Raw genomic sequence first — 17,137 nt, forward strand, 5'->3', positions numbered from 1 at the left:
TCTTCCCTATAATTGTCCTAAAACGGAATTGAAGAATTGCGTCGATTTATTTTCTTTCCTATTGTTTTTGTTTGTTTCTTTGTTTGGTTTTTGTTTGTTTGTTGGTTGGTTTCGATTGAAGTATTAAGAGCATTGATTTGAATATCATTTTAATCATATTATTATTAAATATCAACAAGTGAAATGAAAAAGGAAAACAATACATTAAACACATCTGTCAAAAATGAACGAGTTACAATTTTTGTTTCTTTTACTACACCATTAAAATATATTTAAAGCCTGTACATGTCATTAAAAGATGACAACATGTCATCACATAGTTTTATTCTTTATCTATACTAAAGGCGGCATAGTTACAACTCCTGTCCACTCTTGCAATACATTGTCATATTTCCCTCTCCAACGGTTGTCAAAGGTTTCTAGTTTCTAAATATATGCAACAAATAACTAACGTATTTAACGATAAATTTTATTTTAGGTTGAAGTAATTTTAAAAGTGAGTAGTCAAAAGCTGTTAGGCAGAGAAGAATTTGGCAGATTTGGATCCGCCATCCAAACTATTGGTGATGTAAATAAAGATAGCTTTAATGGTGTGTACCTTAATAAACCATAATGATGGTAATAAAGAATAACCTGTTAAAAATTTAAAAAAGTTTTCTTATAATTAATTTCTTACATATCGGCAAAAAAACCAAAAAAAAACAAAAACCGAAATACAAAACAAAACAAAAAAAAAACAAAAAAACACGGAAGTGGGATGATTTAAATACGTCAAAATCTTTAAAAACATGGCCTTAACGTTAACACATGAAACAGAGACGATCTACATACAAATTGTAGGGAACCGGTTACGAAAATACACAAAAAAACTGAAGATATCAGAATACGAAGTCTCGCATAAAACTAAACCCCTAGCAATATGAACTTCCACAAAAAACTGGGGATGACATCATGTTCCTCGTAAGGGTAAGCATTTCTTGCTTCGTCAGCGGCTACCACTATATTGCAAATGAGTATAATCCGGTAGTAATATAATCAGCTCCGCGACACGTGTCAAGCACCATTCACACTAAGGCAAAATCATTAACTGCTCAATGTTTACCAGTAAATCAGAAGGATTGTTACAAATCAAATTACATTATTCACGTTTGAAATCTGTATGTTTATCAAATCTGTTGGAATAATTTTTACTCTTTATTGCTTATTGCTTTCTCACAATCACTTATCATAAATTAACTTATGAAGGACAATCGTCTCATCTATATTTCGTACAATGCACTTTTGATTAAGTTCTTTCTTTCATTTTAGGTTGAAATGCCATAATTCTATGTTTGTTATTTGATGTTCAACAACAAACATCAAATGTTCGAAATGAATTAGTAAACACAGACACTTGTGATTTTATTTAATAATTTAATAATAAGATAAAACAAGTATTATCTTTAAAAAAAAGATAGCTGACGCAGTAAAATTTGTTCTTTTTACTTATAATTTTCTACTTTTCATCAGGAGATAACACATGGCACGCAATTTCAAATTCGATACAGTTTTTTCGAACGCCATTAAGTTATCAGTACTTGGCCAATCGGGAAACTGGACTTTGATCAGGTGATTTGCGTTCCCATGGAAGAGCGTCTTTAAGGTCAAAGGATAAAAAGCGAAACTATACCGACTGCGTCGTAAAAAGACAGCTCCATTGCATTTTTTCTCAAACGTTTTAAAAGAATCTTTTTTTACTGTATATAAACATTCCAACAAGTAAGAACACATTTAAAATGTATATATTCATATCTCTTTTACATGTAGGTATATCAGTATAGAAATGATCAGTCGAATTTTTATAGCAAGGGTATGATTATCTTATACAGTATATCTAAAATTAACAAAGGAAAGTACTGAAATGTGTATTTAGAACGGAGCGACACGCCTACTTTCATAAAAAAAGATCTCTGGTGGTGTATATAACATAAATATTTCATTTTACCAATTGTTTTAGATGACAGAGGAAATATCTCGATTTTTAAAATTTTAACTGAAGGATATGGCAATATCTGGGATACCTAGGTGACCTGGAATTTGAAATTCTGGTACAATGGTAGAGATTGGCTTAATGAACAAGATTATGCAAAACAAAAACACTGAAGGGTACACCACATTCTGGAGACCGATTTTCCTGTCAAGATTCTAAAATTCTCTGATTGTTACATGTATCTGACATTCCAATTTAAAGGGTAATGAGGTGCCAACTCAAGCAAAATTTTGAGGTTCCGAGACTGTATAAGGGTCGTGCATTTGACGGGTTTTAGGAGCCGTTCATTATCATCTTTTGTAATTATTTTCATTTTCTATAGTCTTGAGTTGCCAAGATTGTTCAATGAGATGTTTTGATGAAATGATCTGAAACCTAAATGAACTTCACTGAAAGTCTTGGTTTTGATTAAAAAAATTCAAAACGCCGAAAGGTCATAATACAGGATGTTGTGATTTAGAAAATAAGCTTCGCATGCTAATTGTTCAAAACCTGGCACATTTATAAATCTGTATCTCTTACTGAATTTCTGAGAAGCTGCCAATGCACTGTTGTTACTACCCCCACCCCCCTTTTATGAAAAAAAAGTGTTTGGATCGAGTCTTTCTACTACACGAAATAGCACGATAATGATTACAATGAGGTGGGAGTGTTGCTTAGGCTGTTTGGGCATCTTATGTTTGTTTTTTTTTTCAAACACAGATATACATTTTAAATGTTATTTGCGTGATAGCATGTAATGTTATTTATCTTGTGTTCAGATGTAGCAGTTGGGGCACCGTACGAGGGCAATCTACGTGGAGCAGTTTATATTTACCACGGTGGACGAAACAAACTCACATTTACACAGAAGATACAGGCTCAGGACATTGACCCTGGACTTAAATCATTTGGATGGTACATTGGTACTGCACAGGATATTGATAACGATGGCTACTCAGGTATTCTGATCAGTGACACTTTTAATAAAGTAAATAGATTCATAATATATAAGCATAAGGACTTAAGGCCCCGATAAAGACCCACTAGAGTAAAATTCATGTCATTATGATTTATGACAGCGGATTTTTTAAACCTAACTATTTAATGATTTTTAAATACTAGCAAAGGTCTAAATAACTTCCCTGTAATAAAATTTACCCATTATGAAATAACAATAAAGTTTGTTATCGGTGTCAAATTAATTAAATCACTGTTTTAGACCTTATGGTCGGATCCTACATGAGTGACCAGATTTCAATATTAAGAGCCAGGCCAATCATTGACCTAAGTAGCAGTGTCGATGTAAGTCCGTCTGTTATACCCCTGAATTCATCTGGACTTCGGTGTCAAGATCCAACGTTCAGACCATGTGTGACAATACGTTTGTGTTTCTCCTACAACGGGACTAATGTTCCAGACATTTTAAGTAAGTTGACGATTTGATTCATTACGTTTAGGTATTGAATGTGTGAGACTGCATGAATCTTACTCATTTATGATGACTTCCTGTCCTATCAGGGTCGTTATCTGTGGAACCATGATAAACCATGGTGTGATAAATATGAAATGATATTGTCTCGTCAGTAATAAAAAAAAACACAATAAATCACATTGAAGTAACTACCAAACTAAGAGTCAGGCAAATTGAAATAATTTGATTATTCTTTCAGCAGGTCACAATTTTTATATTTGCGATGATTCATAAGTTTGGCATTTATTTAAAGAATGGAGGATAATTCTACATATAAATATATCTATTAAATGGTTGTTGTGAAAGTGTTAAATGAGCGACAGAATGAGTACTATGTCCTTTACAAAAAATGAAGTGCATTCATAAAATGTCTTCTCACACTAGCTTTGAAATACGTATTCATGAGGAGATTTAATATTTAGACGGATTCTTAACAACATATCAAAATAAGATTAGAGCCATTAATTAAGTCACTCACTGCATGTTTCTAGAGTGGATGGCTACTCTATAGCTCAAAGAATGGAACAGAGAGTTGGCAGAAGTGCTTTAATTCCACAAAATAAACAAACTTTAATACATGGATGATGAAAACTGCAATATAATTGTCTGTCTCTTTCTCTAGTAATATTAACCATGTAATACCGAATGCAAAGGGAAAGTTATGGTGTCATGTTTAGAGTTGATAAACCCATAATATTTTTATAGTTATTCTGTTTTTTATTCATGTTGCTCCAAGATAGAAGTCGTCACTACGAAAGTTTTATGGTCGTCATCATGAACTCGGGGATTGATTCGGTGTATCCTGTACCATGAGAACTGATTCGTTCACCATGTCATAATTTTCTTTTCCCGTTTCGTCTATCCCGGACAAGAAATTTATCAGCAACTCGGCAGATGATTCTAGAAAAGCAGATGACCTTCGCCCTACCGTTACACGGGGTTCATTCTCCCAGTTCTTTGGTGAAGTACAGGTTGCGCGGTAGCTTTTGTTTATTCTACGTGTTGTTTTTGTTAGTTTATGTTTTTTTTGTGTGTTTATGTTTTCCCTGTCTGGTTTTAATCCTCGTATAACATTCTTTTGATTACTCCTTGAATCTTGGTTTCCTTGATACTTTTTTAATATAAGTGTTGATATAACAATAAAATTGTAATTTTTGACTATATCATTAGACTATAGATGCATCAATTATGCCCCATTTTAATCTTCTACTTTAAGAGGTATCCTTCAACATTAGTGCAGACACTAAACGAACAACAGCTGGCAAGGATAGCAGAGTTTCTCTGTTTTCAGAAACAGAGGAGTTTGACGGCCCTTACATCCAATGGAAAACCGAAGATATCAGAAAAGGACAAGAAGCATGTATAGAATACTACGCTGTAGTCCAGGTATTTATCAATTTACAATAATGACACACAAATAAATATAATAGCTTTCAAAAGCGTAGAGCAATGTAACATATTTTTCTGCACCTTTTTATATCTGTGGTTTAGACGTTTTCAACAATTATAGAACAATAAGATGTATAGATATATGAAAGTATACTATAAAGTGCAATCCTGGGTAAAACTAGGCAACCATTTTTCATAATTTGATTTTTTTTTTACCTCTAATATATATTCAATACATCTATAACTCAACAAGAAAGCTATTTAGATTTATCCTGAAGCATCCGTGACGTAGACATTTTATTAAAGTGAATTTAACAAATACGTTGATTGTTATTTCTGGAGGTTATGGGGTGTGAATACCTTGATAATGCAAAACATTTCTTATCTTCAAGTGCCATCCTCAACACATTATAATCTTCAAGTGCCACCCTTTATGCATTTTTTGCCTAATTCTTAGACAGATTAGTACTTACAATGTAGAAAGAAATGAAAAAAACTATCCATGCAAGTTTATTTTATGTGTACAATTTATTTTTTTCCACTTTTTTAAAAAAAATTTTAGCATTTATTAAAATAGTAGTCTTACAATGTAATTTTGAGGTGTTGCGTTTTATTTTTTGTTTGTTTGTTTGTTTTGATGTTGTTGTTAAATCCTTTGCTTTATTACTAGAAATCCTTTTCAGAATGTGAATCGTGAGTTTTTTAAGTCATTAACTGAGATGTTAGTAGTGGAATCCAGCTATGAATTGAAATTTGATCCAATTCGCGGTCAAGTCAGACCCATATTGAATAACGTCCAGTCCGTTATTAACTCTTCTGTAAGTACATTCAGCACTTTAACAGAAATGTTTCGACTAATGACAATGAAATGGAAAGTTAACACTGTTAAAGAAAAATTCAAATTATTCCATAATCAAAGAGAAGTAGACATAAAAAGAAAAAAAGAGACAACAATGCAGATATCAATGCAGGCATCCAAATTAAAACGCACGGAAATGTAAATGAAAAAAATTCTTACCACTTACCACATTTGAATCGTGTTCTTCTTTGAACTGAATAACCTAGTACAACAAAGTCAAGATTCCTACGATCTTATCATGCCTTAAATAGTAACATAACCATGTGACTATCCAAAGTTATTTTGATTTGCAATCTTACGTAGGAAAATAGTGTTTTTTTAATTAAATCTGGCTCTATGATTTGCGAAGCGTTTAGCTCTAAGTTATCATATATGTGCACATTACTGGTATACTATCGTTTTTAGGCAAATTTTTCTTCCGGCTGTGAAGGGGAATGTCGTCCTGACCTTGTGATTACCGCTACTCTGAACCATGAAATCATACAACTTGGTGAAACAAACGAAGTTCTAGTAAAAGTAAGAGTGATAAACACTGGAGATCTATCACTTGGAAGTCAAATCTCTATAAAAGCCTCTAATAACACAAAATACATAGGATTCTCCCAACCACAGCAAGAACCAACGGTACCAGTTTTTTGTAAAGACAAAAATGACACCAACAACTACTCAGTAGTCATTTGTCAGCTTCGGGGCACATTGTTCCAACAACAGCAAGCTGTTTTAAAGGCCAGATTTGCAGTTTCACGTGATTTATTACTTGGGGAACATTCCACTCTAGGGTCTTTCAAACAAGAGATTGCATTTGTAACAAATGCTAATACTACGAGTCCAGATAGCAATCCTTCTGATAATATGCTGATGTTGACTGCAACAGTCAAACTACAGTCGCTAGTGCAACTGACGGGGTAATCATTATTTATAAGATGTATTATAGATGGGTTTGTTCATTATTAAATTATTGTATTTGAATGCATCGCAGACATTAAAGGAAACCACTTTCAATTGCATCGGATAAAGAGTAATCAAGGAAACCAACCTTCTAACCGGAAATAAAAAATGTAATCAAGGGACAAACGCCAGATATGGAAAACAGATAAACACAACAAAGAATATAAAGTAACTTAAATAATACAAAAAAAATACAAAAGCAAATGAGCATGTCGGACTCTTATAAAAACTGGGAGCATGGACCAGATGTACCGGTAGGGTAAGCGTCCTCTGCTTTTCTAGAAAAAAGGCGAGCAAATACTGCAAATTAAATGATAACTGCAATTATTGCGAAGAATGCAAATTACTTTTATTCGCAGTATTAAGATGTCGCATTATGGATGTTTTTGTCATTTTTGATGCGACATATTTGTTAGCATTTCCTTGTAACACGACTAATTTGCAATAATAATTGCGTCCAATAGTGTCTCGATTTACAGTAATTTAATTCAGAACCAAACACAAAAAAAAACTACTAACTAAACCAAACAAACAAAAAAACTTTAAAATATGCCATATACTTATCAAAGAATAAAATAATATATAAAAAAGAGGAAAGGTTTGCTAAATGATTTTAGTTTAGTTTTAACTATATTTCGTTATAAAATTATATGAACGCTACAAAACTAGTATACCTAACTCAAATAGGGATTGTAGTTTAGGTGTAGACATATACAAATAATACTTTTGATGTGGAGCCGATAGTACTTTTTCTACTCTGTGTTGCCTGTTAAACCACGTCACGTCTCATTCTGTGTTTGAATTGTTTTAATTGCCGTATTGTTATCTGTAAAATATTGGCATTTTCTTGTACATATTTTTCCTCCTATTATTTTCTTATTCCTGGTTAATACGAATAACTCATTAAATTGTTGCTTTGTCGTATCCTGTTTTTATAAGAATTTATAAGGAGGCAAGCATTTGTTAAGATTGCTTTAGTTTACCACACTTCTTGTATTTTGTATCTCCATGACATTTTCAAGGAGGTAAAAAAGGATGGTCACAACTCTTACAAATTATAGGAACGTTGGTATTCAGCATTTGACATCAATCTTATGTAAGCATCAAAGTAACTTGGATTGATTTCACTCTGTTACAAATGAAAGCTTGAAAGGCTTTGGTGAAATTCAATAAAATACAAACATATTTTAGATTTTAAGAGTTGTGTCCCTTACCCTAGGTCTACCTCCTTAAATTGTTGTAATGCGAATGGTTTCACTACCAATGTTGTTTACTGGCAGATAGTCTAACAATGTTATTTACTTACAGCTTATCGACTCCAGATCAAATGACAGTTTCTAAGAAGGCAAACAAACTTCTCAACTTCGTCCACACATACGATATCCTAAACAGAGGACCTAGTCCGTTATTCAATGGCACTATACATATTTGTATTCCTGTCTACAATCAAGAAGGAAAGAAAATGGTATCTAGAGACTCAATTAAGGTAAATGGTACTTTTTTGGGCATAATGCTCTTCAAACAATCAATTAAGGATTGTTGATTCCTTATCTGTCTTCTATCGTTACAATGTGACGATGAACTATTGCATTATAATACTATAACAGTTTTCTTCTTTTCACATAGTTGTTTTAAACAATCTAAAAACAATTTAATTGTCATTCAAATGGGTATCATAAGGGTCCCACTTTTAACAGTTATATCTAATATAATTAATGGCAGACTAAATATTGTTTTTACAGAATAGGAAGGGATTAAACGCTTGATATCTTTTAGTCAAAATCCGTTTTCCAATGTGCTACATGCTAGTACGTCACAACAAATCTGCATAACCCAAGAGAGTAATGTCTGCATAATTTGAAAACACATGACCAAGCCTAAAGCAATAAAGAAGCTTACATGTAATCCCAAAATGTCTCCAGCAATAATATTTTGAATACAACATTTAATTATTATAATGTATTATGACTATTATCTGAATTACAATGCGTTCCATGCTCCCAGTGTTTAGTGCAGTCAGAGAGGTTCATTTACCTTGTATTAATTGTATATAATATTTTTCGTTATTTCATGTTCTTTGTTGTGTACGTCTTATTTACCTGTCTAGTCTCCAATATATTCTTTTGATTTTCAAACCATCTTGGTTCCCTTGATTATTGCATGTTTACTAAAAGAACCGTTAGGTTATTCTTTTTTTCATAAATTTACATTTGTCAATAGAGAAAAAAAAATTATCTGTCGATCCTTTTTCACATAGGCGAGAAGACGGAATATGTATGGGACTCTCCTATAATAAGTACTATTTCGCTTTTGTCAAACAAATCAATCAGAAGTATGTTTTATTTATTTATTTATTTTATTTCTTTATTTATTTCTTTTCTGGATGATTTAATTAGAAATCTTATTACGATTGACAGGACTGACAACTGTGAATTAAGGGTAGAACTCTTCAAAAATCAACTCGTACGTTATGCCAGAGCATGCGGTAACTACGCAGGCTTTTTGTCTCGCGTTAGAACTCTTACAGTTAGGCTTCTGGAACAGGATTATGTTGCTGCACGATGAAGTCATCACTACCAAATTTTATGGTCGTCATCATGAACTCGTGGATCGTTACGGTGTATCCATCTGCTCCATGAAAATCGTTCATCGTGTCATAGTTTTCCTTCCTCTTTCGTCTACCCTGGATTTGAACTTTTATTAGCCACTCCGCCGGTGTGTACATAAAAACAAAGGACGCTTACCCTACCGGTACACCTGGTCCATGCCACCAGTTCCAGAGTTCGAGTTGCTTATTTGATTTTGTTACTTTGTATGTGTTTTTTTTCAGTTATTTTATGTTCTTTGTGGGTGTGTCCGTTTTCCTCGTCTGGTCTTTGTTCCTGGATTACATTCTTTTGATTTCCGCTAGAATCCTGGTTCCCTTGATTACTATTGAACAGATGTCGGCTATGGTTAATATCGGGCCCAATGTTTAAAATCCTTGGCAAACTTGATAAATTATCATTTCTACTAACATCCTGCTTTTACATTATTGAGATTCTCTACTCAGTCTCTGGAATATATATATGTATATATACTTTTTTTTTTATTTCCTTCTTAGTATCTTAGCAATGAAATTACAAGCAGTTGTTTAACATCCTTGTTTTAACTTTGACAGACACATCCTAAAACAAAGTAATAAAAGCCACATTGACTTTCGAAGTCATGATTACCTTTGGACTTTGAAATCACAACACTCTAGAACACCGTTTATAATATATTGAAACCCACAGGTCAAAGGCCAATGTTCAAGACTTTTGTACAGCTCTTTGTAAGATCATGACAGGGGGGTTGAATTTTCCATGTTTCAGAATTTCTTTATTATTTTATATTGAGAACACATTTTATATAAATGAATATTTCATGCTCAAGTTTTAAATTTTGACGAATCGTTGTCATGGCAAAAAGCAGTCATTTTTTCAATAGAAATTTGGTTTTTAAATGGATTACGACTTTACAATATGAGTGTAAACTAAGGTGTTCCGTTTATGCTTCGTAAAATCTATATTTTTTAGAATTATCAGGACAATTTAGAATTTATGATTGTTGCCTATTCAATGTGCAGGTTAATGCGAACAGTGAAACATTGGGATGGACATTGGTTCAATTTCCAGATGAAAACACCAATGAACATGAAACAGAGGAAAACGATATTTCCACAACTACAGAACGTGTTCCTGAATTAAAAACCACCGCTGACGACACATCACAAAAAAGAAGGCGAAGGGACACTGAAAAAGTATCTCAGAATGAACTGTCTGGGGATGAAGTTAAAGAAACTGTAATTAAGATATATTGTGAAGGTCTTTACACAAGAAGCATAACTTTCTCATTGAATCATTCTTCATTGTATGCTAGTACATATTACTACTGAAAAACTACTGTCCTAATTATTTCCATGATACCGGAAATGATGCCTAACATTGTTTTTCCGTTATTATGTGTATTGCATTTTATTGCTGCACCTTAGTATTCTTCATTGTGGGTTGTAAGCTCACCTGGCCGAAGGCAATGATTACCATGAACATCGTCGTCGTTAACAATTTTCAAAACTCTTCTCATCTGACACTTCGTAACCAATTAGAACCAAACTTGATATGCATGTTCTATGGGATATTCTGCTTAGCACTGTTGTGGAGATTTTTGATCTGTCGAAAAACATGGCCGCCAATACTAACAAAAGTCTCCCAGGAGCCTTAATCTCTCTCCTGGTTAAATTTTGCCTTTCAATTGCAATGAATTTAACAAGGAATTGTCCAACAATTTTGACCCAATAAGACTTTAGAATTTATCATAAGGATCATTTATTCAATTGAAAGTTTATTTCTGTAATAGTTTTCAATATATTTTTCACATTTTAAGGGCAAGGACTCTTACAAAGAGTCGTCTGACAACTTTGAAACCTTGGAAACTTTTCTAGGCCTTATAATAAGAATCATTTGAGCAATTGAATTTGACTAAATCTAACAGTTTTGGAGATATATGCGAAAAACTATTGTTTTATAGTGTCATATAACGAGAATAGGTATGGTGTATATGTCAGAGACAACAACCCAACCCGGATGAAAATATCATCCCAAGGTCATCCATTGTTCTTCAATGAACGACGAGGAAATCCTCATACGACAGCAGGGTAGGCTGCAGCTGTCCCCAGATCATCATTATACACAGATACAGTGAAAGAGTTGACCCTATATGCTTAAGTTACATAAAAAATAAACCAAAGGTGAAAACGAAACAAGACATACAAAAGGCCAAAAAATCTTGACTTGGGACAGGCGCAAAATAAATCGGTGGGGTTCAAGTACTTTGGCGTGATCACAACCCCCCTTATAAAATCTGGCCACTGTGGAAAAAAATAGTATACAATTAAACACACTTATAGATAAGTTCAAAAAACGTCCGAGTCCCTTGTTGATCGGAAATAAAGACACTTTATATAAACTACACAAATGTACTGACTAAGGACTACAAGCAGTTAACTGACATGCCAGCTCCACACCAGTTTAAACCTTAGTTCACTTTTCCACAGATAATTATCTAACTTTAACAATGTTTTGATTGTTTTCTAGTCGTGTAACACTGTGGAAAGAAGTAAACAGGCTATCATAGAAGTTACAGTTCTAGAACTTGAGAAGGATGACGGAGATACATTTGAAGTGCATGTTAATATCTCTGAAGACTCCCTTAACTTCCCAAAGGTGTGTGAATAAAAACAATCATAGCACGGGTGCGCTCATTTTCATACATTGGGATAATTTTAAACTACACTATAATCTGACTAAAATTATTCTTTTTTCCGAAGGCATATTGAGTTATTTTTATCCTTGTCTCTCATAATTCTTTCACAACTTTTTTTTGTGTTGAATTTATTAGAATAGTAATGTTAAATTGTAAACAAGATGTATTTTTTATTAATATTCTTATCAACAAATTAATTAATCACATAGGCAGTAGCAATGCCTTGATATTAATATTCCTATCCACAAATTCATTAATCACATAGGCAGTAGCAATGCCTTGATATTAATATTCCTATCCACAAATTAATTAATCACATAGGCAGTAGCAATGCCTTGATATTAATATTCCTATCCACAAATTAATTTATCACATGCCTTGTTACTCTGTTTACTTTTTTTCTCAAAATGGTTTTACTCTTTTATGTGTCCGTGCAGCTTTCCTTAAAATGGTGTGTCCAGATTTACGGTATCGAGTACGCCGTTGATTTAATTAGAAATCCATTCCCGTTACCGACTATTTGTTAGTTCAATAAAATGATATGATACATATTTATGCAATTTTTAATATCGTTTAAGATCTCCAACATCGTTTATAAGAGCATAGGCGAGGTGAATAGCAAAAACGACGACCGATTTACTATCACTCCAATGAATGGTATAACTGAGGTAAGTTCCTTTAGACTTGTAGACGAAGTAACTTTTGATTATCTTTTTTGATTAGCATAAATTACATGTTTATTTTGATTTAGTCGAGAAAAATGCTACTGACTTTAAATCGCAATAGTTATGACTCGTGTCCTAAAGGATGAATTTAAAAATATCTCTCCAATTCGCGTTTGAAGTTGTTAATGACAGTTTAGCAAAATAGAACCATGCATTATTTTCTGAATTCCTTTGATATAGGTAATGATATTTTCAAAATAATAGTTTATAGCATAATTCGTCAATACTATACACCGACATTGACCATCCTGTCATTTAGAAAATCATTACGTTTATGGTCTCCGCCGAATGCTTTGAAAGATAATGATTCTTTAATTTGTATTAACAACATCTGTAATTTATCTGGCAGGTACGGACTGAAATATTTCCAAAGGAGCCCACTGTTGAAACACAGCGGGTCAACATCTGGATTATTGTAGGAGGATCTGTAGGGGGTTTATTGCTGTTGATTTTACTAGGTTTTACCTTATGGAAGGTAAGTTTTGTAGATAATTGGAAATTGAGCGTCAGTGACGTCCTGTACATGTTGATGCTCTGAAACATGAATTTCGCACAATTGTTTTGTCGGTAGTGACATATTTATGAAATGATTCATCGACTTACATGTAAGAAGTGATTGTTTGAACTTTTGACGCAGACTCACGAAGTCGCACACATTCTCGTGTGTCGAGAATTCGCCCGTCGTCATTCAAACAGTCCCGATCTTCATGGAACAAGTCTTAAATCATATAGATTGCACTTGGTTTGTAAAAGTCCATGCAAGTTTCCACTTGGTTTGTAAAAATTCAAGTTACCAAGATTGTCATTCCTATTGTTTTTACAATGATTGGTTGTTTTTATCATTATTTTATTCTCCGTTCTCGTTGTGTAAATTGTTATAAATTTGGCTGTGTTGCATTATTAACTACAATGTTTTAATCTTTGAATTTTGAAAGGCTTCAAACTGTTGTTAAGTAGCACTCCAGCTAAGAATCATGCAAAATGTGATACATGGTTGGAAAGACTACATATTTTTACTTTTGATATCTTGTTTAAAATGCTTTAGTAAACAGAAATTAACATTTGGTTTTTCATATAACTCGTGCTCATAAGAGATAAAAATTGTATAGAATGCACTGTAGAATTCAAAAGTAAGGGAGATAACTCTGTTAATGACACTCAAATACAATAGAATCTATTGGATTTTCAATGTTGATTATCTCCTAAGAGCAGACAGATTTGAATGAATAATTACACATTTCATAATATAGACCCATAAAACAGCTTAATTACAAAAATAAAAATATGTAGCCATTTTTGGGGTGTATCACATTTTTCATATTTTGCATGATTCTTACAAAAACAGCTACTTAACTCTTTGTTCTAGTCTCCTCATAGATTGGCTGACGGCAATAAGTTACTTATCGTTAAACAAATGTAGTATATGATCTTGGTTGCAGATAAATAAAAGTCTAAAATCTGCTAATGAATATTAAGTATGTCATATACTTTAAGCACTGAAAAATTTCTGCAGATTTTTACAGGAGTTTACTGTGTAATCTTGCTTAAACCTTTTATAGTGTGGATTCTTTGAAAGAAAGAAAAAAGATGATGTAAGAAAATGGAAACGACAGAGTGGATACTACGCAAAACGTCAGACCATGTGTGGTGGACCCAAAAAAAAATTATTTGACTGAAACGATGGATGAATAGAATTAGCAAAGCAAGAAAATATACCTACCGTATCTTTATTGTTAATAAAGAGTTAAACTGAGGGCTTATGCTTGGATATTTTATTATATAATAATCAGTAATTTGTCAAAATATAATTCACCTATTTTTTTGTATTATTCTTGTCTTGGTGTGGAAACCAATTTTACCAGCTTTAAAAGCAGGAGAGGAATGTACTATGGTTGACTATATTACTATAATCAATTTTAATGTGTATTTGTATTATCATAGTGTTGCAAGTGATAATGGTCATGGATATTTTATATATTTTGCGGATTTTTCTACTTAATAAACAATTACTGGGAAAACTTTATTTTTTATTAAAAAAAAATATAGGTCATGAACATGAAGTCTCAATGAAAAAGTAAATTTGCAGGTGGGAAAAAATAAATAGTATGCAAAAATAGAACTAGTAAAAGAAGAGCGTTTTAAATATATTTTAGTAATATTCCTGAAAATATGCTAGAGGTTGAAGAACGATGTACTCTTGTTCATTTTATTTTATTGTCAAATTCAATCGAATTCATGTTTGACAGATATTTATGTAATTAATGATTAATTATGTTTGAACATACGATAGCATTAGTTCTGTGTGAATAATCTGCAATTATTTTTTTCTGAAAATGTTTTCATCACCATTAATCACTATGGATTATTCAAATTATATCTCGGCTGAGAAGAATGGATATACATGTTCTGCTTGCAGTTATCTACCACACTTCTTCGTATCAGTTTTCTCGTCCCAGCCATTTGATATTTTGACGTAAGCATGACCTATTTTTGGCAGATATTGGGGGTTAACAGATTGTTAAGGTTTAACGCTCGAGCAGCAAGATTTCAGCTGTATAAGGCGATGGATAATGGACATGAATAATAAAATGAACATGAAATGATAATGATGATGAAATGAAAAATGGCATGGGACACATGGATAATAGGGTCGACAAATTTTGATTGCCACTAGAAATAGGGATGGATGGGTAGGGTCTGACAATTTAGCCTCTTCGGTGGAGCGCAAAGGTTTCTACTCTTATCGGATACCACAACAGGGTTATTTAACGTGCGAGGAACGTGGCATTTTTCCCAACACCTTGCACCACTATGGTTTGCGGTCAGATTTTCCGTATTATGATTTGACAACCCCAACATGTACACTCCTTGAGACGTTCACGTTTCTCATTTTAGCGTTCGTGCATCGTTTATCGTGCGTTTACACATCGTTTTGCGTTCGTTTAAAAGCACGATAAACGCACGATAGAAGCGTTCGTTTATTTTTGTACTTAGATTATTTCCTTGATTTAAGTGTTATTTTTATATTTTTTGCTATTATTAATTTATATAATTTCATTAATTTTATTTTGATTTTCGTTCTGTCTTCATTATATGTCAATATTATTATTTTCCGTCGTTCGTCTATCGTGCGTTTAAAGGCATCATATGAGCGTTCGTCTAGGAGCGTTCGTTTATCATGCGTTTAAACGCACGATAGGAGCGTTCGTCTCAAGGTGTGTAACACGCCAGGGGTACCCAATTCCACCTCGGGAGCACACAACCCAGTTGCTCTCTGGGCAGAGCGCCCTAGTCACCGGCTAGGGTTTTGGGCGCTATTTAGTCGCCTTTTATGACAAGCTTAGCGGTGCTGCGGGCCTATTCTTTTGACACCACCCGGAACCGCACGGGGCAGCATATCGTGGGGTTTGATGTCAGGGTGGCAATGTTATTTTCCGTATATAGTAAATTGTCATGCATAAAAAAATCTTGAGGTTGAAGTAAAAACAAAATTTCTATACCACTCAATGTAGAATTCATATTCACTATAAAAACAAATTATAGATTCACATGGTAGGTATAGTGATCTACTGAGAATCGTATTCAAAGCATTTCCTAGTACATATGGCTGAAGAGATAACCATCCGGAGTTAATTGTTGTAGAAAGATAACGTCAAAAGTCTTCAAAAATAAATTACAATTTTTTCTCAATTCAATACTAGTTTCCACTATTTAAATATTTGTGTACGTTCATCATTAATGAGATTACTACCATGTGCTCTTCTAAGTGTGTTTAACACAATAAACAAAAGGCGTGAAATACCACGTGTAGTAAAATATGTCAAGTTTACAGGAATAATTTTATGTCATTTTGCAACTAAAATTATTTATTACAAGATAACATGTACTATTATTATAGCCTATTATAACTCACAAATGAATGTTCGGGAACTATATATGAAGTAAGATCCCTTTTGTTAATTTAATTCATCGCTCAGTATAAGTAATAAGTGGATACTTCCTACAATATTGACGAGGTGTAACATTGTTGAATGTATGTGTGGACAGGAAGATAACGTGAAAAAATCTCAGGTCGAACATGGAGATTTATAAACTGTCTATGTTAGTATTAGGTATTCATGGATTTAATATTGATACGGACCATGTTATCAACTTTCGAGGGGACCCGGGATCGTACTTTGGATATTCTGCCGTGATGCTGAGGAATGCGGAGGGACCATGGTAAAGTTATTGAAAAAGTTACTCATATGGGGGTTTGGGTATGACTTCAGTAAAGGAGATAAGTTTATTGTTATAATTCATAAATCTGTCTTAAATCTCTGTAAGATGTGATATAATAACATTTATATTGTTATAACTAAGTCCTTCCTTTGTTCAGATTGTTAAATGTGATTATATACCTATTAACATTAGGTGGATGTTGTGTTTAAATGTAGTGTCGTAATGAAGTA

General features: G+C 33.1%; 2 protein-coding genes across 2 annotated transcripts in view; both read left to right on the forward strand.

The window, feature by feature from the left end:
* LOC148603708 (integrin alpha-8-like) overlaps positions 1–14,704 on the forward strand; it is a 41,935-nt gene extending 27,231 nt beyond the window's left edge. The window contains exons 10-21 of the mRNA XM_088553199.1: positions 479–590; positions 2,791–2,970; positions 3,231–3,437; positions 4,699–4,868; positions 5,555–5,689; positions 6,136–6,635; positions 7,987–8,164; positions 10,286–10,501; positions 11,793–11,921; positions 12,540–12,629; positions 13,036–13,161; positions 14,246–14,704. Of these exons, the coding sequence (XP_088409325.1) occupies positions 479–590; positions 2,791–2,970; positions 3,231–3,437; positions 4,699–4,868; positions 5,555–5,689; positions 6,136–6,635; positions 7,987–8,164; positions 10,286–10,501; positions 11,793–11,921; positions 12,540–12,629; positions 13,036–13,161; positions 14,246–14,362 (2,160 nt within the window). The 3' untranslated portion in view covers positions 14,363–14,704. The remainder of the gene's footprint in view (positions 1–478; positions 591–2,790; positions 2,971–3,230; positions 3,438–4,698; positions 4,869–5,554; positions 5,690–6,135; positions 6,636–7,986; positions 8,165–10,285; positions 10,502–11,792; positions 11,922–12,539; positions 12,630–13,035; positions 13,162–14,245) is intronic.
* A 112-nt stretch (positions 14,705–14,816) lies between these two features.
* LOC148603709 (integrin alpha-9-like) overlaps positions 14,817–17,137 on the forward strand; it is a 35,216-nt gene continuing 32,895 nt past the window's right edge. Inside the window, exon 1 of the mRNA XM_088553198.1 lies at positions 14,817–16,907. Coding sequence (XP_088409324.1) covers positions 16,765–16,907 — 143 coding nt within the window. The 5' untranslated portion in view covers positions 14,817–16,764. The remainder of the gene's footprint in view (positions 16,908–17,137) is intronic.

Source organism: Perna viridis, chromosome 11 (genome assembly GCF_037379345.1).
Source record: "Perna viridis isolate PV_CMFRI_1.1 ecotype Kerala chromosome 11, ASM3737934v1, whole genome shotgun sequence".
Lineage (NCBI taxonomy): Eukaryota > Metazoa > Mollusca > Bivalvia > Mytilida > Mytilidae > Perna > Perna viridis.